Genomic DNA, 25019 nt, shown 5'->3' with positions numbered 1-25019 from the left:
ATACTCATAAACAAATGAACCTAACATATTTTGAGTCACAAAACCACACAGAATCACACCAAAATGCACTAATCCAAGTCACTTTTAAACAATTATTTTAACTACATACTCTCGATCTAAAACTAAAAATAGCTATAAATAAACAGTAACGCTAGTGAATAGGTTACTTTTCACAGTAGTATAGAACGGTGATTTTCTATTCTAGGACTCAGCAAATGGGTACAAATTCTGAAGTAATGGAAGCCAAGTTTCTCACTGTTGAAGGGAGTTACAAATATGGAATAGTAAAACACTGGAATAATCCATATGGTTCTTACAGATTAAGTTCCTCTGAGAGTAGGAGAGTTCAAGGCTACTGAAGAGGAGAATAAATCTGTATCCATAGGACATAATAAAAAAACATGTATTGTTGACAAGAGCCCTGGTCAAAATTTCTGAGGGGTCAGAATTGGAGAGCATCAAGAGTACTGACTTTGGGGCTATAAACAAATTTTAGTGAGTACATGAATTCACAAATACAGAATCTTTGAATATTAAGGATCAACTGTATTTTACTCTCTGTAATCATGTAATTTATAAAGAGATACTCTATAAATATCTTATTATTAAATTTACCCTCTAAACAGATAATTCTTTTTTTTTTTTTCCCCTTTTTATTTATTTATTTTTTTCAGCGTAACAGTATTCATTCTTTTTGCACAACACCCAGTGCTCCATGCAAAACGTGCCCTCCCCATCACCCACCACCTGTTCCCCCAACCTCCCACCCCTGACCCTTCAAAACCCTCAGGTTGTTTTTCAGAGTCCATAGTCTCTTATGGTTCGCCTCCCCTCCCCAATGTCCATAGCCCGCTCCCCCTCTCCCAATCCCACCTCCCCCCAGCAACCCCCAGTTTGTTTTGTGAGATTAAGAGTCATTTATGGTTTGTCTAAACAGATAATTCTTAATCAATTATTACTGAGATGAATGCAAAATGGCGACTTTTCTATCATTCCTTTTACCTTTATTAGCTGCCATTCTAAGGAACAGCTTTTTATTACTTTTTTTAAAATTTTATTTATTTATTTGACAGAGAAAGATCACAAATAGGCAAAGAGAGGGGGAAGCAGGCTCCCTGCTGAGCAGAGAGCTCAATGCGGGGCTCCATCCCAGGACCCTGAGATTATGACCCGAGCCAAGGGCAGAGGCTTAACCCACTCTCTTCAACTCTCTTCAACAATTCATTGTTCTCCTTACTTCAAAAATTTTCCCCTTTATGGATCCCCTTATTAGTGATCAATGAGAAATGACATACCATAAGAAGGGATATTTTAAATGATCACAGCACAGATACTTACATGAAGAACTGTGAACCATTTGTATCCTTCCCTCTGTTGGCCATAGACAAGAGAAATTCTTTGTTGTGTTTAACAGCAAAACTCTCATCTACAGAAAAGCAAAGTTTTCAGTTACATTACAGATATAACCTCCAGAAAAATTTCATTTTCATGCTTCATTTCTTTTGTTCATATGTGCTCTTTAGCACCAGATAAAATTTAGATAAAAGTCAGGTTAAAATAAGATAGAATCAAATATTAACTAGCTCCCTCTCCCATCTTTTTAGATAAAAATATTTCTAATTTTCAATCCCTTGCTAAAATTCCAAATACTATTATCAACCCCCTTCCTTTCCATCTGCATTTGTCTATTTTTTTTGAAAAAAAAATTTTTTTTTTGCTTGATTACTCAAGCAAAAATAAAATGTTCCTTAAAAAGCAAGAGAAAGAAACCAGACAGGATTCTTTCACATTTCATCTGTTTCATTTTTGAACACAAAAAGGGACATACACTATTTTAAACACAGAGAGGCACTCATTAACTTAATCTCTGCCACAAAATCATTTATTGTAGAGTAGCTTGCCTTCCAATCTTAGATTAGAATTGGGAACAATGCAAGTGGAATGTGAAACAAAATTTCACTTAATCCCTAATGTGAAAGATGGGAAATATGAAATTATTTCCACATTCATATGTTTATATTTCTTTCAAATGATCTTCACATCAATAAAAAATAAGAGAAAACTTAAAAAGTTGAGAAAAAACATTATAGCCAAAGTTTAATAAGTTAAAGAGATTTTTTAAAAAGTGCATAGGAAAGTTTACCCACTAAGCATGTGGATATTGTTACTATGAAATACTGCTAAATCTCTTTTAATAAAAATTAAGATTAAGCTATGGAAGTTCCCATTCTAGCACTATACTTCCTAGATTTTACTACAGACCACTGAAACCCTTCAAATAACATGGTGCATTAATGTCATCAACACACAAAAATTCCTACCTCTATAAGAAAATCACATAAAATTTTCACAAGAAAATTAACTTTCGGATTCACTGAATGCAGTTGGATATTAATATACTGTTTAGTAATCTTATTGATTCAATAGAGAAAAATAACACAGAAAACATTAAAAATAAAATTTACATTAAACATCCTTACCTTCAAAAAATCCTCCGTAAATAGATTCCCCTCCTCGTCCATTTCCTAAGGATGAAAAACACAAGACTCTCAAAACAATAATCTTTTGAAGATGTCCCCTAAAGAAAATACTTCTTACAAAGTAGGTGCTCAAATGACTTCAAATCAAAAATACTCAAAGGCTCACAGGATATCCTAAAAGATACTAATTTAAATTCAATATTGACAAGATCCCAAATTACTTTCCCCTTTGATACAAGAGCAAAAATATGAAAAGGCCTATTAAGATATGTGGGGGGAAAAGAACATTCAGATTCTAATGATTATGTAGACCTTTGAACAAAAATTAGATTTTTTCCAAATCATCTTTAAAAATACTTTGTTTTTACAATTCAAAAGTATAGGTAAAAACTAGGGGTGCCTGGATGGCTCAACTGGTTAAGCATCTGCCTTTGGCTCAGGTTATGATCCCAGGATCCTGGGATCCAGTCCTGCACTGGGCTCCTTGCTCAGTGGAGAGCCTACTTCTCCCTCTGTGTGCCGATTCTCCTGCTTGTGCTCTCTCTCTGATAAATAAGTACAAATCCTTAAAAAAACAAAAAATAAAGAAAAGTATAGGTATAAACTACACTGTAGTTAAGGATTACTAGTTTTGACAAGACCAAACACACATACTGATAGGTTACTAAGAGATGAATACAGAATTTTTATCCAGAAGCAAATTTCTGAAATTACTTCATGCATCAAAAGTAAAATTATATCCTATCTGCTTCTTTTTGTCTATTTGAGTATTTCTAGACTTGCCTAACTTTAAAATCTATGATACTTAACAAAGCATACATGATTTTCAAAGTCTTACCTTCACTGAAGTCACCACCTTGAACCATAAAATCTTTGACAACTCTGTGAAAAAGACAGCTCTTATAATGTAATGGCTTCTGAGTTGATTTCCCTGTCCCCTTTTCACCTACAGAGAAGAAAAATTAGTTGGCCATTTAGCAGAAAGGGAGCCAAGGAAGCAGTATTAAAGCAAAATTAATGATGAAAACTTTTCCCTGTAAAATACATGTCTTTAAACTATGTAGAAGTTTTTAAACTATGTAATTTCTCTCCCCTTAGGAATTCTTTTTTTAATTCATTTAAAAATCATCCATGTTTTTCTGCAGAGTATAGAAATTCAATCTCAGATTGAGTACAAGATCTCCTGGGTAGCTCAGTGGGTTAACCCTCTGCCTCTGACTTGGGTCATGATCTCAGGGCCCTGGGATCGAGGCCCACATCGGGCTCTCTGCTCAGCAGGAAGCCTGGTACCCCTCTCTGCCTGCTGCTCTGCCTACTTGTGAGCTCTCTGTCAAATAAAAAAATAAAATCTTAAAAAAAAATCCCTGGGGCGCCTGGGTGGCTCAGTGGGTTAAGCCGCTGCCTTCGGCTCAGGTCGTGATCTCAGGGTCCTGGGATCGAGTCCCACATCAGGCTCTCCGCTCAGCCGGGAGCCTGCTTCCCTCTCTCTCTCTCTGCCTGCCTCTGCCTGCTTGTGATCTTTCTCTGTCAAATAAATAAATAAAATCTTAAAAAAAAAAAAAATCCCATTACAAGTGGTATTTTCTAAAATTTACTTTCATGGGGTGTCTGGATAGCTCAGTTGGTTAAAGTATCCAACTCTTGGTTTTAGCTCATATAGTGATCTCAGGGTCATGGGACTGACCCCTCCCCACCTCGCTGGGCTCTGCTGCTTAAGGTTCTCTCCCTCATTCTAAATAAAGAAATATATATTACTTTCACATCTTGGTCAATGGTACCTAATCTGCATAAAGAAAATTAAAATATGCTAAATAAAAAAACTGAAACTATAGTCAAATGGTACTACTTTTAGGCCAACTAAAAATGTCAACAAACGGGACACCTGGGTGGCTCAGTTGGTTAAGCCACTGCCTTCAGCTCAGGTCATGATCCCAGGGTCCTGGGATTGAGACCCACATCGGGATCCTTGCTCAGCGGGGAGCCTGCTTCTCTCTCTGCCTCTGCCTGACATCTTGCCTGCTTGTGCGCGCTCTCGCTCTCTGACGAAATAAATAAATAAAATCTTTAAAAAAAAAAATCTCTTAAAAAGAGAAAAGAAAAAAAATGTCAACAAACCTGTACAAAGACAACGAAAGTTCTCGCATGTTTTTGGGCACACATCAGAAAATAATTCAAAGACAACTCTTCCAGCTGAAAAAGAAGGAAGCTCGTTTATACTTTACTAATTTTTAATATTAAATATTCATTTATAAATGTTACATGGGAAGATTAATTTTCTTACCGGGTTGATTATTAATTGCAATGTCAAAAAAACATCGAGGACGCTGAACCTTTATTCCCATGGCTCCAATACTTCAATCTATGAATAAAATACAGTTTCAGGCAAACAGACCAAAACAGCAAAACTTTCTTATAAATTTCTAGGGGGAAAAAAAATATCCTGGAACACAAACTAAAAATGTAGTGTAAACTTATATTGACTTTTTTTTTTTTTTTAAGAGATTAGACTGCACTTTGTGAAACATTAAAGACAAAAAAAAAACGAAAAAAACCAAAAACCCTCAGCCATCCCAACTGTTGCATCAACATGGACGGGTCTGGAAGAGATTATGTTGAGTGAAATAAGTCAAGCAGAGAGAGTCAATTATCATATGGTTTCACTTATCTCTGGAGCATAACAAATAACATGGAGGACACAGGAAGATGGAGAGGAGAAGGGAGGTGAGGGAAATTGGAAGGGGAGGTGAACCATGAGAGACTATGGACTCTGAAAAACAACCTGATGGTTCTGAAGGGGCGGGGAATGGGAGGTTGGGGGAGCCAGGTGGTGGGTATTATGGAGGGCACGTATTGCATGGAGCACTGGGTGTGGTGCAACAATGAATTCTATTAGGCTGAAAAGAAAAAAAAAACAAAAACCTTAGCCATAATATGATAAAATTCTATTTTAACCACTGAATATAGATTGCTACCCACACAAAAAATTGTACTAAGTCTGTATGATTAGTGAACTCAAGCAGATTACCTTTAAATAGAGAAAAATCAAGGGCAGACTAATCCAATCCTTCTGCTCCTTGAAAACAAAAAGGAGAGTTTTGATTAAAATGGTGCTTTAAAAAGAAAAACATTAAAATTCCTAAAATATAACAAAAATAAATTATCAGGAAGAAAATGGGATATTTTAACAATAGTAATATATGGTATCTTTACACTCTGAGTAAAATCACAACATTACATATGAGGCTATTTTCTGATCATGAGCAAGAGACTTTACTGATATGCTAGTGTAGATTCAAAAAATACCAATAGGTGAGATACTCTGTAAACACTTCTATCTACATAGCAGATCACTATTATTTAACGTTCTTTTAGTAAGACATTTATTTGAAGGACTTAAGATATTTCAACCATGATATGTGGTAGGATATGACAGGGTAAAGTGAAGAGCAGAAGAAACAAAGGTAGTTAGTTTAAATAGCATCCAAAATTATGGACTATAAAAATAGCTGCCTCTGCTCAGAATAGAAACCGTAATGTATATGCTCTTCTGAAAATTATCGTATCTAAGCTGGTAGTTCTACAAGCACTGTAGGATATTTTAGGTCAGCAAAGCTGTGAAAAATCTATATTCTCTATCCCAAATAGATTCCTGTCTTTATCAATTTATATAGATATCTATAGATTCACCATAGATTGTAAGAAATAATATCATAGTATTATTCTACCAGTTTCCTCCAATAGTAGTATTTTAGAAAACTGTTATATAATATCTGCCACTGTAGCATAAAGCAGAACAATGTTGATACAATCCTTTATCCCTGTTCACATTTCTCTGTTTTACAGGGACTCATCTGCATGCTTGTCTATTTATTTAGTTCTACACAATTTCATATGTGTAGGTTTATGTATCACCATCTCTCATCTCATTTTACACAACTCACAAACTATAAATCAGAATATTCCATTTTGCCCAAATCACCAGCAATTTGAAAAATGCAGATATGTATTCATTCGTTTAATGTTGATTATGTGAATTAGGGATTAAATTATATAAAAGATCATATTACATTGCATTCAAAATCATGCCAAGTGTTGGTATATTCACTTTTGGCAATATTGTATGAGAAGGAGGGGACTGCATTTTTCACGACTTCTCCATTTTTTATTTCTAATAGATATAATGGATACTATCATTTGTTTCACATGAAACACAAGCAAAAAAGCTAAATTTTCAATTCTCCAGTAACCCAGACTTCCTGAAAACAAAAGAACTTAGCAATTTTATAATCTTGCCAAGTTTGTTGCATTGCTTTTAGTTGCAGAGAATCTCAATTCCTGCATACTTGAAATTGAGAATATGTTGAATCCATAAAGCTGAGGAAATTTTCTTAAAAATCTTAGTACCTGATTATCCTTATCTTCTAAGTAATTTTTATAGGCCTTCTTAAATTCTCTACTTTTGCAGGTAGAGGAAGAAAAGACAAAGTTTAATGATTTGTTTTTCCCTGAAAAAAACCTATATAGCTACTTATTTAACCGCAATACCCCAAGTGGAGATTTCTATTCTTATATGAGTACAATGCTCTACTATTCTTACAATGAGTACTAATAGTATAGATAATTTGTCCCAAACATATCAGATTGTTTATAATTACAGTTAATTTCCTACATGCAGTACTGTGTTCTTAAAAACAAACTCCCAACTTGAAACCAGTCCTAATTTGGGTGCCTGGGTGGCTTAATGAGGGTTCTGGGATCAAGTCCCGCATGGGGCTTCCTGCTCAGTGGGGAGTCTGCTCATGATCCCTCTCTTTCTCTCTAACGAAATCTTAAAAGTAGGCATAATTTATGGTAAGTCAGAAAAATCCCTAATTACCCATAACCTTTTAGACACAATCTTTGATAACTGAGTTTCTCAATTCTAGGGCACAATGTAAAAAGTCTACAGCTCTGGTACTCTGAAATGGCAATGAACACCACTACTAATTTACAGAGTTATAAGCACAAGTGGGAGCTATCAGGATAGTGTTTGTTTTGTTTTGTTTTAAAGATTTTATTTATTCATTTGACAGAGAAAGAGAGAGAGCACAAGCAGGGGGCATGGGAGAGGAAGAAGCAGGCTACCAGCTGAGCAGGGAGCACAATGTGGGACTGGGTCCCATGACAGTGGGATCATGACTGAGCCAAAGGCAGATGTTCAAACCAGTGAGCCACTCAGGGGCCCCTTGTTTTCTTTTTTTAATCTGAGAGCGGCTTACCTGGATGAGTTCACTTTGGGAAAACTGAGCTACACTTAGATTTTACATAGGTTTCGGTACCCCATACCGAATACACTATATATATTTTTATAAATAAAAAGGTTTTAAAAAATAATAAATCTAAAACGAAACTTTACTTCTCTACACCCACTTCTCTCAAAATTTAGTAAATGTTATCACTGTCCAAATCGGCCAAAGCTGAAAAACTGGAATCATCTGTGACTACACTCTCCTTCATAGCCATTATCCAAATCTCATTAATAATTCAGTTTGGCACTGACTTAATTTTAGCTTAAAAAATGCTCTCATCATCTTTTTACCATTATCATTTCTTACATGGACTACTGCAATAGCCTCCTAACTGGTTTCCCTGTTTTCACTTAGTCCTCTATTATCTATTCTCATAGAATAACCTGAATGTAGCCATCTTTAAGAAGCACAATTTACCACTTCACTCCTCTACCTAATATTTTCTAACATACATCACATTTTTTTTTTAAGATTTTATTTATTCATTTGAGAGACAGTGAGAGAGAGCATGAGAGGTGAGAAGGTCAGAGGGAGAAGCAGACTCCCCATGGAGCAGGGAGCCTGATACCGGACTCAATCCCAGGACTCTGGGATCATGACCTGAGCTGAAGGCAGTCACTTAACCAACTGAGCTACCCAGGTGCCCAACATGCATCACATTTAATCAGAATGTCTTTCCATGGATTTTAAGAACCTAAACCAGCACTGTCTAACAGAAACATAAGCCACATTCATAGTTCTTAAATTTTTAGTAGCCACATTTTAAAAAGTAAAAAGAAACAGGTTAATTTAAATATTTTATTTAACTCAGTATGTCCAAAATATTACCTCAACATATAATTGACATAAAAATGTGATTGTGAGATATTTCCCATTCTTTCTGGGATACTAAGTATTAAAAATCCAGTGTTTATCAACTCGAAATTACCATGTTTCAAGTGCTCAATGGGTGCATGTGGCTCACAGCTACTGTACTGGACAGCACAGCTCTAAATATTTTAGCCCCTACTGACCTCTACAACTTCATCTAACATTCTTCTCAACTTTGCTTTAGAAACACATGTTTCTTCTTCAAATATCCCGGGGTGCCTGGGTGGCTCAGTTGGTTAAGCATTTCCCTTCAACTCAGGTCATGATCCCAGGGTCTGGGAATCAAGCCCCACATTGGGCTTCCCGCTCAGCAGGGAGCCTGCTTGTCCCTCACCCTCTGTCCCTCCTCCCTGCTTGTGCTCTCTGTCAAATAAATAAATAAAATCTTCAAAACAAAATAAACATCCCAAGGCCTAGCCCATCAGGTCTTCCACATTTGTTGTTTCCTCCACGTGGGATGCTCTTACCCCAGACTGTCACGTGGTTCATTCCCTCACTTATTTTAAGTCATTGCTGAAGTATCCCCTCCACAAAGAAACCATTCCTGACCAGTATATTCAAAGGAGCAGCCCTGTCCTCCAACACTTTATATCCCCTTACCTGATTTATTTTTCTTCCCTGCCTTTATTGTTAATTTATTTTATTATAAATTCAAGTTTTTCTATCTGTTCTTCTCACTAGAATATAAGCTCCATGATGTGATAAACCTTTTTAGGTTTGTTCCTCTCTTAATTTCTAGTGCCTTAAACAGTATTTGGCTATGGTAAGAAATCGGTACTTAATAAATACATGAATATACATGAAAGGATAGGCGTGTGTGAGAACAAAGTTTTGTTAACACTGTAACAACAACAAAAAGGAAACATCCAAAATACCCCACAATGAGAGAACAGCTGAATAAATTCTGGTATACATGCTTTTTAATATTATAAAGCAGTTTTAAAAGTCTATATACTCTATCCAAAAATACTATTATTTAGCTAAAAAGAAAAAAAAGCTATTTGCGCATTAGTATTGTATTTACACTCTACAATAAATACTGTAAATAATACTAAATAATGCTCTAAATAATACTCAATTTCTACAGACTTACATAGCAAAACTGATAGCACTCTGCAGAAGGGACTGGGAGTAGGGATGGAGGTCAATGGAATCTTTAGCTTTAACTATAAAGTTTGAATTTTTGCAATGAGAATATACTCATGCATTTATTGCCCAATTAAAAATTAATAAAATTTATGGGGCGCCTGGGTGGCTCAGTGGGTTAAACCTCTGCCTTCGGTTCAGGTCATGATCTCAGGGTCGTGGGATCGAGCCCCGCATCAGGCTCTCTGCTCAGCAGGGAGCCTGCTTCCTCCTCTCTCTCTCTGCCTGCCTCTCTGCCTACTTGTGATCTCTGTCAAATAAATAAATAAAAATCTTTAAAAAAAATTAATAAAATTTAAAGCTATATCTGCATAAAATAAAATAGTAGGAAATAAACAAAAATACTAAGAGCCTATCTCTGAATGAAAGGGTCATACACAAATTTTTTTTAGTTTCTCATTTCCGAAGTTTTCTACACACCTCCAAAACTCTTCAAAAGAGCACTCAAGTTTTAATGTACTTTTTAAGTGTCTCACTTTCATGATTATTACTGCTGTTTAACATTTAAATCTAGAACATCTTAAGAAATTATTTTTCTTTTTCACGAAATTGTGTACTCCTCCCCCAATGGAAACTAGGAAAAGTACATGTGAATATTTATTCAAACTGGATATTAAATAATTGTTCAGGTTCATGAATAAATAAAGGAAATAAACAGATTTGACTTCATGAAGAAATTTATTATTCCTATTTTCCAGAAGGAAATTAGAAAGTAGAAAATGGGCACACAAGTGGCTCAGTTCACTAAACCTATAACTCGGTTTTGGCTCAGGTCATTCTCAGGGTCATGACATCAAGCCCCATGTGGATCCCTGTGCTCAGCAGGGAGTCTGCATGAGATTCTCTTTCTACCTCTTCCTCCTCCCCTCCATCCCTGGGTTCACTCGCACACACTTTCTCTCAAATAAATAAATCTTTGAAAAAAAAAGGGGGGGGGGGCGCCTGGGTGGCTCAGTGGTTTAAGCCTCTGCCTTCTGCTCAGGTCATGATCTCAGGGTCCTGGGATCCAGCCCCGCATCGGGCTCTCTGCTCGGTGGGGAGCCTGTTTCCCCTCTCTCTCTGCCTGCCTCTCTGACTACTTGTGACCTCTCTGTCAAATAAATAAATAAAATATTAAAAAAAATAATTAATGGGACACCTAGTAGCTCAGTTGGTTAAGCCGCTGCCTTTGGCTCAGGTCATGTCCTAGGGTCCTGTGATCAAGTCCCGCATAAGGCTCCTTGCTCAGCAGGAAGCCTGCTTCTCTCTCTCTCTGCCTTTACCTGCCACTCTGCCTGCTTATGCTCTCTCTCTCTGACAAATAAGTAAAATCTTAATAAAGAAATAGAAAAAAAAATTTTTAAGTTTTTAAAAAGTAAGTAAAAAACAGGAAAATATTTTCAGCAAACGTGATGGGTTAATTTTTTTACTGTAGAACAGTGCTTACGAATGAGGTGCTAGAACAATTCTTCACTAACCAGAACCATCCTAACTCACTGCAGAACATTAATCACCCATATCCCTATTTAAATATCAGCACAATGCGACAACCAAAAAAACCTCTCTGTGTTCATGTCCTTCTGCCCCAACCTTTGAGAACCAATACCATAGGGACAATGTACCATACAGTTAAAAGCACAAAAACCACCCAAGGGAACATAAACAATTTATAAAAAGTGAAATAAAAAATGTAAACATTAACAATTTTGCTAAGCAACTTGGCGTTACAGACCAACTTTGAATATATTCATAATAACATTTAACACTTTAGTAATTTAGTATCTTGGAATCTCTCTGAAGGCAATTAAATGAAATATTCTTTGATTTTGGTTTAACAGTAATTAGAAACAACCTACATGTCCAACATATCAGTTAACTAAATTAAGAAATACTCATATGATGATCTATTACACTGCATATGAAAATGCAATTTTTAAAAATATGGAGAAAATGTTAAACAAAAAACATTATATGGTTCTAATATTAAATGGTTAGAAAGATTTTAAGTATAAAAAAACTGGGGGCACCTGGCTGGCTCAGTCAGAAGAGCATGTGTCTCTTGATCTTGGGGGTCATGAGTTTGAGCCCCATGTGTTACTAAAAACATAAACTTAAAAAAAACCCAACCCTCAAATCTACCCTTTACCTTAAAAAAATTCATACGCAGTCACTAAAGTGCTTTTTATAATAAAAAATTTTTTTAAAAACCAGTTGTGCAGTGATAGAAATTGGTTAAATAAATGTTTCTCTCATGAAATGGATGATATTCATTTAGTCACTAGAAATCATATTCTTACATGTTAAAATCAGAGATAACATTTTCACCTAACAAAAATAAACAATACAGGGGCGCCTGGGTGGCTCAGTGGGTTAAAAGTCTCTGCCTTCGGCTCAGGTCATGATCTCAGGGTCCTGGGATCGAGCCCCGCATCGGGCTCTCTGCTCTGCAGGGAGCCTGCTTCCTCCTCTCTCTCTGCCTGCCTCTCTGCCTGCTTGTGATCTCTCTCTGTGTCAAATAAATGAAATCTTGAAAAAAAATAAAATAAAATAAAACAAAACCTTTAAAAAAAAAAAGAAAGAAATAAATAAAATCTTAAAAAAAAATAAAAATAAACAATAATGACCTCATACATTGCTGTCAATAGTAAAGGGGTAAATTGATACAATCCGTTGCCAATTTGACAACACACAATATTACTAGCGCATTAAATACCCTTTGACTCAGTAACCCACTTTAGAAATTTTATACATATCCTACACATTTGCAAACTAAGGTTATGTACAAGGTTATTCAAGGCACCATTGTTTCTGTGGTTAAAAGGCTGTAACTATAAATGTCCATAAAGAAGGACAGATTACCTAAGTTATACTATAACCATACAATGTACAAGGCTATAAAAAGGAATGAGAAAGCAGTTTATGTACAGCTTTAAGTTTAAACTTTATTAAGTTTAAAAAAATAAAAAAGCAAGATACAGATATGTGTATGGCAATGCTTTCTTTGTATATTTCTTGAAGTAAAAATAATATGTATATATGTTTGCTTATCTAATACAGAGGCAGCTGGTGGGAGGGGAAATGCTGGGGAAGATGGTTAAGATTTTTTTTTTACTGTATAACCAACCGTTTATACCTTTTCAGTTTTATACCATATGAACATATTGTTATTAGAAGTTACTACAAGGGGGCGCCTGGGTGGCTCAGTGGGTTAAAGCCTCTGCCTTCAGCTCAGGTCATGATCGAGCTCCGCATCGGGCTCTCTGCTTGGCAGGGAGCCTGATTCCTCCTCTCTCTCTGTCTGCCTCTCTGCCTGCTTGTGATCTCTGTCTGTCAAATAAATAAATAAAATCTAAAAGAAAAAAAAGTTACTACAGGGACGCCTGGGTGGCTCAGTTAGTTAAGCATCTGCCTTCGGCTCAGGTCATGATCCCAGGCGCCTGGGATGGAGCCCCAGGTTGCACTCCCAGCTCAGCACGCAGCTTGCCTCTCCCTCTCCCTCTTGCCTGCTGCTCAGCCTACTTGTGCTCGCTCTCTAGCTGTCAAATAAATAAAATCTTAAAAAAAAAAAAAATTACTACAAAAAAATAAAATGGAAAGGAAAAATTATCGAAGACTACTCAGGGATGAGGAGATATTCACGATATATTAAGTGAAAAAGGTTAGGAAAGATTTCCAACTTTACACATAAGAGATAGACATTAAAAAGAGATGAAACCATTATGCTGAAGACTTATCTGTACCACCATGTTCAGTGCAGCATTATTTACAACAGCCAAGACATGGAGACAACCTAAGTGTCCATCAACAGATGAATGGATTAAGAAAATGTAGTATATTTACATATACAAAAGGATACTATTCAGCCATTAAAAAACAAGGAAATCTGGCAATTTGCTACAACATGAATACTGTATGATCCCACTTATATGCAGAATCCAAGAAAAAAGGATAAATTAAAAAATATATATATATATATATATACAAACACACCCTGCCCAAACTCACAGAAAAAGAAATCAGATTTTTAGTTACCAGAGCTGTGGAGATAGGGTAGAAGAATCGAATGAAAATGATCAAAAGATATAAACTTCCAGTTATGAGTAAGTACTGGGGATGTAATAAAAACACAGATGGCCATAGTTAACTGCTGTATAGTATATTAGAAAGCTGCTAAGAGCAAATCCTTAAAATTCTCATCAAAAGAAAAAAAAACTTTCTTCCTTGCACGTATATCAGACGGTGGATGTTAACAAAACTTATTGTGGTAATCATTTTCCAATATATGTTAAGTCATATGCTGTACACTTTAAATTTATACTGTGCAATATGTCAATTACATTTCAATGTAAGTGAAAGACAGGATTTACACCAAAATACTGACACTGATTATAAATTATGCAGCATTATTTTCAATAGCCAAGACATGAAAACAACCAAAGTGTCCCCTGGTGGATGAATGAATAAAGAAAATGTGATATGTGCGCATACACATACACAGGAATATCATTCGGCCACAAAAGAGAAGGAAATACTGCAGTGCCTGGGCGGCTCAGTCTGTTGGGTGTCTGACTCCTGCTTTCGGCTCAGGTCATGGTCTCAGGGTCATGAGATGGAGCCCCAGGTTGGGCCTCACTCTCTTGAGATTCTTTTCCTCTTCCTCTCTGCCCCTACCTCTACAAAATAAGTAAAACCTTAAAAAAAAAAAAAAAAAAAAAGAAATCCTATCACTTGTGACATATATGAATCTTGAGGACATTATACTAAGTGAAATAAGTTAGAGAAAGACAAATACCATATAATCGCACTTATATACATACAAAACCTTAAAAAAAAAAAACAACTAAACAAAACCTAAATTCATTTGAGGTCCTGGAGATGCAATGTACAGCATGATGACTATATTTAAGAGAGCACTATACTATATATTTGAAATTTGCTAAGAGAGAAGATCTTAAAAGCTCTCATCACAAGAAAATATTTGTACCTATGTGAGATGATTAACTAGATTTAATGTGATCATTCTGCAACATATATAAATATCAAATCATTATGTTGTACCTGAAACTAATATAATATCAATCATATCCCCAAAAAATGAATAAATAAAAGAAGTCACCCCCAAAGATTTATACCAAAATGTTAACATTGATTATATTTAGGCGATGAGTTTAAGGATAATTTTTACCTATTTGTTTTCCAAATTTTCTTCGACAGGTACTAAGTTTACAGTCATGAATATTTTTAAAGAAATAGTCAGGGACACATGGGTGGCTCAGTTGGTTAAGCGTCTGCCTTTGACTTGGCTCATGATCCCAGGGTTCTGGGATAGAGTCCGGTATCAGGATCCTTGCTCAGCAGGGAGCCTGCTTCTCCCTCTGCCTGCCACTCCCCTTGCTTGTGTGCGCTTTCTAATAAATAAATAAAATCTTTAAAATAATTTTTAAAAAACACTAATAAAATGAGATAATGTTTTGCCTATCAAAATTGTAAAGAGTTTTTAAAAGACTAATTCCCAAAACAAGACACAGCTCCTCCAGAAATAATATGTGAAACTCTTAAAAGTGTTTATACCTTAAACTGATTTTCACCTTAAACCAGTAAAATTCACATAACTAGGAATCTCTTGTAAGAAACTACCCTTTTAGAAGGCCTTCATGTATAAAGTTAGCTATCTTAGTGCTCTTCTTAGGAATATATAATCAGAAGCAACTTAGTCAATATCATAAAAAATGGTTAAATCATGGTCTCTGGTTGAACAAGATATCATAGTTGTTAAAGTAATGTTATAAACAGGGACGCCTGGGTGGCTCAGCTGGTTAAGTGGCTGCCTTGGGCTCAGGTCATGATCTCAGGGTCCTGGGATCGAGTCCCGCATCGGGCTCTCTGCTCAGCCCTCTCACTCTCTCTGCCTGCCTCTCTGCCTACTTTTGATCTCTCTCTGTCAAATAAATAAATAAAATCTTTAAAAAAAAAATTTATAAAAAGAAAAAAAACCTGAAAAGTCATTATTGTGTTGGCTGTAAGACCAAGACAGTTTTTTGCCTTCCTGTACTTCATTCTACTTTTCTTTAATAAATATAATTGGTATTATAAAGAAAATTTCATAATAAAAAACGTATATATAATCTAAGATTATAATGTGCATGGCTATAAGTGATTATAATATATATATTTAGGTTATACCATATAAGGATATTTTTCATAGAAATAGATTAAAATTAGTTTTCCTTAAGTAAATAAAAAATGCCTTAAATTCAAGAAAGATGACAGCAATTATTAAAAGCACTACAGAAGGGGCACCTGGGTGGCTCAGTGGGTTAAAGCCTCTGCCTTCGGCTCAGGATCCCAGGGTCCTGAGATCAAGCCCCACATCGGGCTCTCTGCTCAGCAGGGAGCCTGCTTCCCCTCCTCTCTCTCTGCCTGCCTGTGATCTCTGTCAAATAAATAAATAAAATCTTTAAATAAAATAAAATAAAAGCACTACAGAAATCTCAAGTATGTCAATGTTCTTGTTATAGCTAATGAAGAACGATGGCAAAAAAAGATGGCTCAATACTATGTCTCTAATATTACTGAAATCAGATTTTACCTAATCAGAAATATAGGATGTAGTATTTCCTCTATGATTTCCTGGTATTACTCAATAATAACTAAAATCAAACATGCGATAAACATCTGATCAATTTTTCACGTTTTCAAGAAAAAGTAAACAGAAATAATACTGAGAGATACCAAAGATACAATTCAGGGAAAAAATCAAGTCTATGCAACTTTCAATAAAATAATTCACAACTTTCCTTATATAATGAAAGGTTTCAGAAGAGTAGCCTGCTTTGTTGCAAATTTGTTAAACTTAAGTGAGTTGCAGCTATTTCCATAAAATCCAGACATTAATTTTTCTTGAAAAGCAAACAAAATTAATGTGCTCCATTCCTGTACAGCCAGCAATCAACATGGTCTGCCTCCAGCTACAGCCTATTAATTTTTACTATTTGCTATCTACTTGACCCCATGAACTCATTTCACCTGTTTGACTCCTTCAGAAATGAGTGATATTTAACCACACCTACTTTTTTTATAATGAAAATACTTCTTACATAATAAAGCTAACAGAATCACTGAAGTTATATCATATAAAAATGCATGAAATCCTGACACTTATGCTATAACTTTTAAAATGTTTATGTATATTCTTTTTTCTAAGCAGACAGAAATACAGCTGTTTTCAGTGTCTACCAACAATATCATTATGTATGTCAATAATATGTAATATTTTAAAATAGTAAATATGAGAATATGTAAACTTCTGTAACAAATACATTTCATAAAAATAAGAGGTAACAAATTCATATGTAAAAAGTTTATAATCTTGTAGTTTTATACGTAAAATAATTTTGATATTCATCCTAAAGTAACATGAAGGATGGGAAAGGGGCCAGGACAAGGACAAAGGCAACTAATTACTAAAATATATGGTAAAGGACACGGTATTTGCAGTTAGGCAATAAATACTACAGTGATTATGACATTGAAAGAAGTTTCACACAGTATGAAAAAATCAACAAAGTACTCAGTCTTCAAAAAGTAGACAGTAAATCTCTTAAACTATTAAGATTAGCAGGTCTTTGCCCTTTCTGATTCCCCTGGCTAATTCCTGTGTCCTTAAAGATTCAAATAGCCAGAGTACACTCGGGGAACTTCGCCTTGACTCTCTAAAGCTTAAATGATCCTCCTTTGCTGAATCTTATTTTCATTATCATAAACTTGTTTGTAGACTCCACAAATTCAGAACCCTTCTATCTTCACACATGCACAAGGCCTGGCCCAGGACTACATTATCAAATGGAAATAATACTAGTTTATCAAGGCATGTGGAGAACCAGGTTCTGCCTAAACTTCAGTACTTCCTCCTCTATGTACTGTTTCTCACATCGAATACTGCTAATTCATATCTGTAGTTGGTAAATTCTCCCAGAGCCTACTAGTCAGTAACTGTCCTCTGAGTCTTTTCCATAATTGAAACAGAACCTATTCCCTAGATCTGCCTAATTGAGTTGCATTTTACTAATAAAAGGTTTTTTCTTTCTTAGTAAACAGAATCCTTTATAAGAGGGAGCATCTTCAGTTCAGGATGAAGAAATAAAGATGGAGGGGTGCCTGGGTGGCCCAGTCAGTTAACAATCTGCCTTTGGCTCAGGTCATGATCCCAGACTCCTGGCATTAGCCCCACATCACAGCACGGAGTCTGCTTCTCCCTCTCCCACTGCCCCTTCCCTTGCTTGTCCTTGCTCTCTCAAATAAATAAAAATCTTTAAAAAAATAAATAGGGGCACCTGGGTGGCTCAGTGGGTTAAAGCCTCTGCCTTCGGCTCAGGTCATGATCTCAGGGTCCTGGGATGGAGTCTCACATGGGGCTGTCTGCTCAGCAGGAAGCCTACTTCCTCCTCCTCTCTCTCTCTCTCTCTTTGCCTGCCTCTCTGCCTACTTGTGATCTCTATCAAATTAATAAATAAAAATCTTTTAAAAAATGAGGATGGAAAGTTCTCATCTGCTTAAGTTTAGTAAAACAGGTAACAATTTTCACACACCATTGCCACCTCTAAGTGCAAGCATATTACATTAAACTAATTAAAACCACAGATCTTTAAAATTACTTTCAAAGGCAATGTGACATTCACACCAGTATCTTCAGCCCATCCCCAATACAACTCAGAGATCAAATGAGAAATGAAAACAGACTGTTTCAAAAACATTTTAATGCATTTGAGTATCATATTGCTAATTAATTACTTAAGCACAAATTAACATTCTGAGGCATCAGAAAAGGCAACTATGCTCTTCCATATGGTCCCCCCTCACTTGGCGTCTGATAGTCACAAACCACTAGGCTGGTAGAATCATGAATAACAGTGTACACGCACTTCCTAAATTCTCAAATCCTTTAGAAAAATAAAAAGAGAATAGCTGTAATGTTGCCAAGTTTGGTGTTAAATAGGGTATTACATACGTTCTAAACATACAATAAGAGAGCATAAAACTATGCTTTGTTAGTACTGAACTCAAAAGCACATACTAACTGGGAAATCCCTGCTAATACTCTTCATACTGCAATTATTTAAGTTTTTACAATGATAAATGTATACCACTCTCTCATACCTATACCATACAATAGCAACATGCTAGCCAATGTGGTAATTCTCTTATAAACTACAGACTTTTGAAGTTTGGAGGAACCTTAATCTAATCAGTCTTCTGATTTTACAGGTTTGACAATAAGAGGACTCAAGAAGTGACTGAAGCAAGGTCATGAGTTGAAAAAGCAAGAGTTTTCTACAACTTCACTGTAGAAAATACCTTATTCATAAATATTCCAGATAATGGCTTATTTAATTTTACTTTCTACCTTATGACTATAATGCAATGATATAATTATGAATAAACCTTAAGCTAAAGTTTATACATAATTAAGAGCACCTGATATATAAAGAGGCTTCATTCATTTTTAAAAAAATCAATGACTTAAGGAATCATTCATGTTTTAAAAAACAACCATTTTAATATTTAAAAAACTGATGCCTCTATTTATAGGTATAATCTCTTTCAAGAAGAGGTTGGTGTTTACTTTATGACAGCTCTTAAAAAAGTGCAGAAGATATGCTGTCTGGTACTGAAAGTACAAAGTCCCCAGTTATGGAAGTTTTCTCTGAGTATACTGCCTGTAGTAAATTTCAAGATGCAAGATTTGCCCCACAGAAATACAAATACAGAGTTCTTACAGAGACAGTATATACATTAAACCACTGACACTTAAATAGAAACTAAAGCTTGGTGCTAATATTAAAGATAAAAAGTGAAGTACACAATGTGGCAGAAATCTGCAACAAACTCTTCAAATCACTTGAATTAATTATCTAATTAATTCAATTAATCTTAGCATATTAGAATACTAAAACTAATACATTATAATTCTATTGAAATACCCGAATAGTATAAAAAAAAAGGAAAACATCAACATCTGTTTCTTAATTGAGCAACACTGTAATAATTAATTGCTAATGGTTCATACCATTTTTTTTTTCAAGATTTTACTTATTTTGCAGAGAGAGTGAAAGAGAACACAAGCAGGGGGAGTGGGAGCCCGATGCAGGACTTGATCCTAGGACACTGGGATCCTAACCTGAGCCAATGGCAGCTGCTTAACCAACTGAGCCACCCAGGCACCCCGATTCATACCACTGATGACTAGTTCACATTATTATGAATGGCTGCCAATTTTCCTTTGCATGTAGAATGGATGTTGCCTGACAGAAAACCCAATTTAAAATATGCAAAATATCAAAAGGATAAAAACTTTACTCAGAGGCCACTGCTAACTGCAAGGCCACAATAATAAGCACCAAAAGAGAAAGGCCTTTAATAAGTTACAATAAATGTAATGTATGTTCTTTATTTCACTCACAGAACCACTGACTTCTTACTGAAAACCAATTTTACAGAGAATTTTAACAAATCTGATTATTCACTTTTGAAGCCCACAGCTGATGATAGCTTGAAATCAAAATATTTTATAGATGAAGAAACTGAGGTTCAAAAGATGGTTGAGACAGAAACAAATCCAAATTTTCTAAACTAGGAAGCATGCATACTTGTACACTGCTGACAGCAGGGGAAGGCAACCCTGACAACAGCCTGCAAAAATCAAAAAAAAAACCCTTAAAAATCGAACCCAATTCCAAAAAAAAAAAAAAAAAAAAAAAAGGCACAGCAGAAGCCTACTACAAGACCCAAATGGGAATTCAGAGCACCTATTAATACTGAATAATGAAACCTTAAATGATGTAAAATGAACTCTAATTAAGAGAGAAGTCATTTATTATAGAAATAACCGTATTTAAAATGGTTAAAATAAACAAGGGGGGAAATGCTAAAACGGGTAAATTTTCGGATACCTAAAAAATATGATGAGAGAAGCAGCCATTCTAGAAACCCGAGCCTCTTCTGGATTTTACGGTACTATTTCGAAAATGTTCATACACCTCCTCACCCATCATTTTTTAAGAACCGGCAAATTACTGACTTTTTTTTTTTTTACACCGACACGCACACATATTTCCCCTTCTATCTGGTTTTACTACTAAAAGTTAACGGACCCCCAAAATCCAGAACATTTTGTTTCTTGGACGTATTTGTCATCACTACTGCAAAAGCTTGGACCTGAACAGAAAATACTATTGTACGAATAAATTAAATGAACGTACAAAATGGTGCTTTTTAAAACATTTCCAAAATGACTGGGAGTTCTCCATTCCCGCAGAACTCGACTTAGCTCCTTAAAAGATTAAAGACAGCCAAATTCGCACACTTCCCCTAAGGCATATGGAGCTCTGAAGCCATCGCCTTCCTCCTAAAGAGTAATTATCTTCTCCTAAAAGGCCTGCGCTGCTCACAGCTTCTCGGAAACGTGGGTGAACTTCGAGACAGCTCTGGGATGAAAAGGGAAGAGCCTGGATTTCAGTTTTAGTCCAAAGGCCTGTTAACACTTAACTATGTACGATAGACGCTGTCTGTGAGAGGGAAAGGTCGGAGTAGGAGGAAAGCCCGTTTCAGTCTAATCTTCACCCCTATGATCCAGGCTCCTCGCCCGCAAGTCTCCAACCGTCACCCGACAGGACGTCAGGTTACTTCTTCCCCACCGAATCTGCCACCTACCCCGCATTAGCGATCAGTCTTACGATTCTGAAGCATCAAAAATCACCCTTGTTCCCTAGAGTTCAGGCCGCCGACGCTGCCGCCATATTACAGCTTGTGCGGCAAAATGCGTCAGGGAGGGAGGTGTGCGCCCAAGTGAGAGGGCGGGGGCTGGCAGGGGGAGGATCGTTTCCCAGGCCTGGGAGGCACGGCTGGAGGCCTTCTCCAGCTGCAACAGCGGCAAAGCGAGAGCCACGGTCCTTAGGGGGCTCATTCAGGGACCAGGCAGCCCAGACACCTCGAGGCGAAGACGGTTGGCTCCGCCAGGCCTAACGCGTCGGCTCCGCCCCTCTCCTCGGGCTCTTCCCGCTCTCGTACCCTGGGACTGCTGCAAAGGACGCCACCGAAACAACATGGGCTTCGCGCCACCTACCTGTTCCTGTTGTCTTCACTTCCCGGGGTCCGGTTCTTTAAAGCGCTTCAAATCTACCGCCGCCAGAAAAGGCGCTAAAGCCCACTAACCGCCTCCCTCCCCCACAACCCAGTCCCGGCGTGGAGGGAAAACGTCGCGCAGGAAGTACGTCACCGGTTGACCGCAGCTCCTGGTATTCTCTTGCTTGCGTCACCTAGGCCCTCCCTGGAGTTCTAGGATTTTGATACCTGTTAAATAACTAAGTCATAGGTATAAATGCTTTTGGTGTGAGTTGATTGGGAACGTTTGTACCGATAAAATGCAATATTCTTCGTGAAATGAAGTGCTTCATCCAATAAACATTTATTCATCCTATGCCAAGAGTATTGGGAAGGAAGATCTACCATTAAGGAGCTTCCAGTTAACGCTGTGACACAAGTTTTAAAAAGCAGAAACGAACAAAGTGCTAGCTGAGGAAAAGAGGAAATTACCTAAGGCATTAACTCTCTGCTTTAAAATTCTCACAGCAACACCATGATACAGATTATTAATGCGTACTCTACAGATAAGGAAATCGAGGCTCAGGGATGAGAAGTGCCTCCTTCCCCCTTAATACACTGTTCCTAAATACCAAAGCAAATCTTTGACTCCAAATCCAGGGGTATCTAGGGAAAATAGGACATATATTGCTATTTAATTATTTTAAGAGGCAAGCAAGTCCCTAGAATGTGTTAGAAATAAATGCCTCTGGTATTTGTAGGGAAGCAGGCTGGCAACAATCGTTGTGGGGACGTGGGGTGAGTTTTAGCGGAACTAGCTAAAGGAACTTAGATTTTGTTGTTGTATAGAAAGAACGGTAAGTTACTGTCATTTAAATTTTTCACTCATTTAGGGTAGGTGAATTATCAACAACAGTTGAGCATGTGATACATGTAAGGGTCTTGACCAATTTTAGTAGCTGTAAGACTGAGAGGACTATCCCCCTCCATATTCCCCACCACCACCACCCGCCTTTAGGCTTCACTTGTACTGCTGGGGACCCACAGCACACCAATTCAAATGCTAATCTCAACCAGAAACACCCTAACAGACACACCCATAAATAAATAAATATTTAATCTAGGTAGCCCTTGACCCAATCAAGTTGATACAAAAGTAAGTAAGCATCACAACAGGTGTTGCACAGTTTATTTATCTACTCTACTTTAGATGGATATTTGTTTTGTTTTTGAGTTTTAGCTCTTATTGAATAAAGCTTCTGTGAACATTCTTGTATCCGGTATATTAGAGAACATATATTTCACTTATATGTTGGAAATATACCTAGGAATGGAATTGCTAGATTTCAGGATATGGATAGGATCCGTTTTGGTAGATATTGCCAAAGAATTTTCTGAAGTGGTTGTACAATATTCTTATCGCATATGCCTTGTGATTCCAGTATTGGTGAGAGCTCTCATTTGCAAATGAACCCAGCTTGAGCTGGCTTAGGTAAAATTGAGAATGAAAACTGTTGCACAGTTTTATGGCTTTAAAATATCTATAAGTTCTCTAATGTAACTTTCTTTCCCCCCCCCTCTAATGTAACTTTCTTTTAATGAATAGTAAAAGGCAGAGTGACAGTGTAATTTTGGAGACTAGATCATAAAAGGCATTTTAATTTTCTCCTAGCTATGTCTCTTGGATCACTCACTCAAGGGGAAATCAATTGCCATGTCAGGAAGACATTTAAGCAGACTATGGAGAAGCCCATGTGACAAGAAAAGCTTCTTGGCAAAAGTCAGGAACTGAGTCCTCCTGCCAAAAGTCATGTGAGTGAGCCATTTGGAAGCAAACCTCCAATCTTCCTTAAGGCTTCAGATAACTACAGTCCTTGTTGATGTATAACTTTAATCACACAAGAAATTGTGAGCCAGAACCACTCACTTAAACTACTTCTGAATTTCTGGCCCACAGAAACTGTGGGATGACAAATGTTGTTTTAGGTCACTATGTCTTGGCAAGATTTATTGCAATAGCAATGGGTAACTAATACAGAAAAGAAAAAATAGATTGAATATCAGGGAACCTGTCTCTTGTCTACTCGATTTATCTGCTTTTTTGACTACATTCTCTAGACTGAAGAGGGTACCTCACATTTTAATAGTCTAAGTCCCTGCCAGCTCCAATTATAAAACTCCAGAGAAGTCTTTGATTACCACTGTAGCAACAGACCCAAAATTTATGCTCCCACTTACATAATGAGGGGTGTTTCTGGGAAGTGTCTGACATGCCTACATTTTGTTTTTACGTCCCCTGCATCTAAGTGAGAATAGGTGAATACTTTCCATCAGTGGAAAATAAGTGAAAATTATATATATTATAATATATATATGTTTATATGTTTATATATGTATGTGTATATATATACACACATATATATATGTGTGTGTGTGTATATATATATATGCATATATATATATGTATATGTATATATATAAACATCCAGGCCAAGATGTTTACAAAGTACTGTGTCTTCTCCATGTCCCTTCTTCCTATTTTAGTTAGCTGGATACAGAGAGTTTTAAGGTCCTGAGGATTATAAAAGAAGTATAGTTTCGTGAATCTCCATATAGAGAAAATTCTTCCACTGACTAGGGATGTCCATGTTGGAATGTGATATGATCAAGATATCAAATTACATTGATCTCAAAGGGAAGCTGCACCCTAGTGTTTATAGAAGCAATGTCCACACTAGCCAAATTGTGGAAAGAGGCAAGATGTCCTTTGACAGACGAATGGATAAAGAAGATGTGGTATTAAAGAATGGAATGTCACTCAGCCATCAGAAAGGATGAATACTTACCATTTACATTGGCATGGATAGAACTGGAGGATATTATGCTGAGCAAAATAAGTCAATCAGAGAAAGACAGTTATCATATGATTTCACTCATATATGGAATATAGGAAACAGCACAGAGGACCATAGAGGAAAGGAGGGAAAACTGAATGGAAGTCATCAGAGAGGGAGAAAAAACACGAGAGACTCTTAGCTATAGGAAACACACTGAGGGTTGCTGTAGGGGAGGTGGGTGGGAGGATGGGGATATTGGGTGATGGACATTAAGGAGGGCATGTAACCTGCACAGCACTGGAGGTTATAAGCAACTGATG

The 25019-nt window shown here is 36.6% G+C and overlaps 1 protein-coding gene across 3 annotated transcripts in view; it reads right to left on the bottom strand.

The window, feature by feature from the left end:
- PPIG (peptidylprolyl isomerase G) overlaps positions 1-22016 on the bottom strand; it is a 57476-nt gene extending 35460 nt beyond the window's left edge. The window contains exons 1-7 of one of the 3 annotated variants that reach the window (XM_046019052.1): positions 21885-22016; positions 5506-5553; positions 4762-4839; positions 4596-4670; positions 3319-3426; positions 2481-2525; positions 1339-1426 (exon numbers count right to left, since the gene is read on the bottom strand). In XM_046019052.1, the coding sequence (XP_045875008.1) occupies positions 1339-1426; positions 2481-2525; positions 3319-3426; positions 4596-4670; positions 4762-4822 (377 nt within the window). In that variant the 5' untranslated portion in view covers positions 4823-4839; positions 5506-5553; positions 21885-22016. Of the gene's footprint in view, positions 1-1338; positions 1427-2480; positions 2526-3318; positions 3427-4595; positions 4671-4761; positions 4840-5505; positions 5554-14257; positions 14402-21472; positions 21771-21884 lie in introns of those variants that run through there. The other 2 variants (XM_046019053.1, XM_046019054.1) reach the window with 2 other exon arrangements.
- Between the last annotated feature and the right edge of the window lie 3003 nt (positions 22017-25019).

The sequence above is a fragment of the Meles meles genome, chromosome 9 (assembly GCF_922984935.1).
Source record: "Meles meles chromosome 9, mMelMel3.1 paternal haplotype, whole genome shotgun sequence".
NCBI classification, from domain to species: Eukaryota; Metazoa; Chordata; class Mammalia; order Carnivora; family Mustelidae; genus Meles; species Meles meles.
Note: the sequence above shows the minus strand (reverse complement) of the source record. Positions and strands in the feature narration are given on the sequence as shown.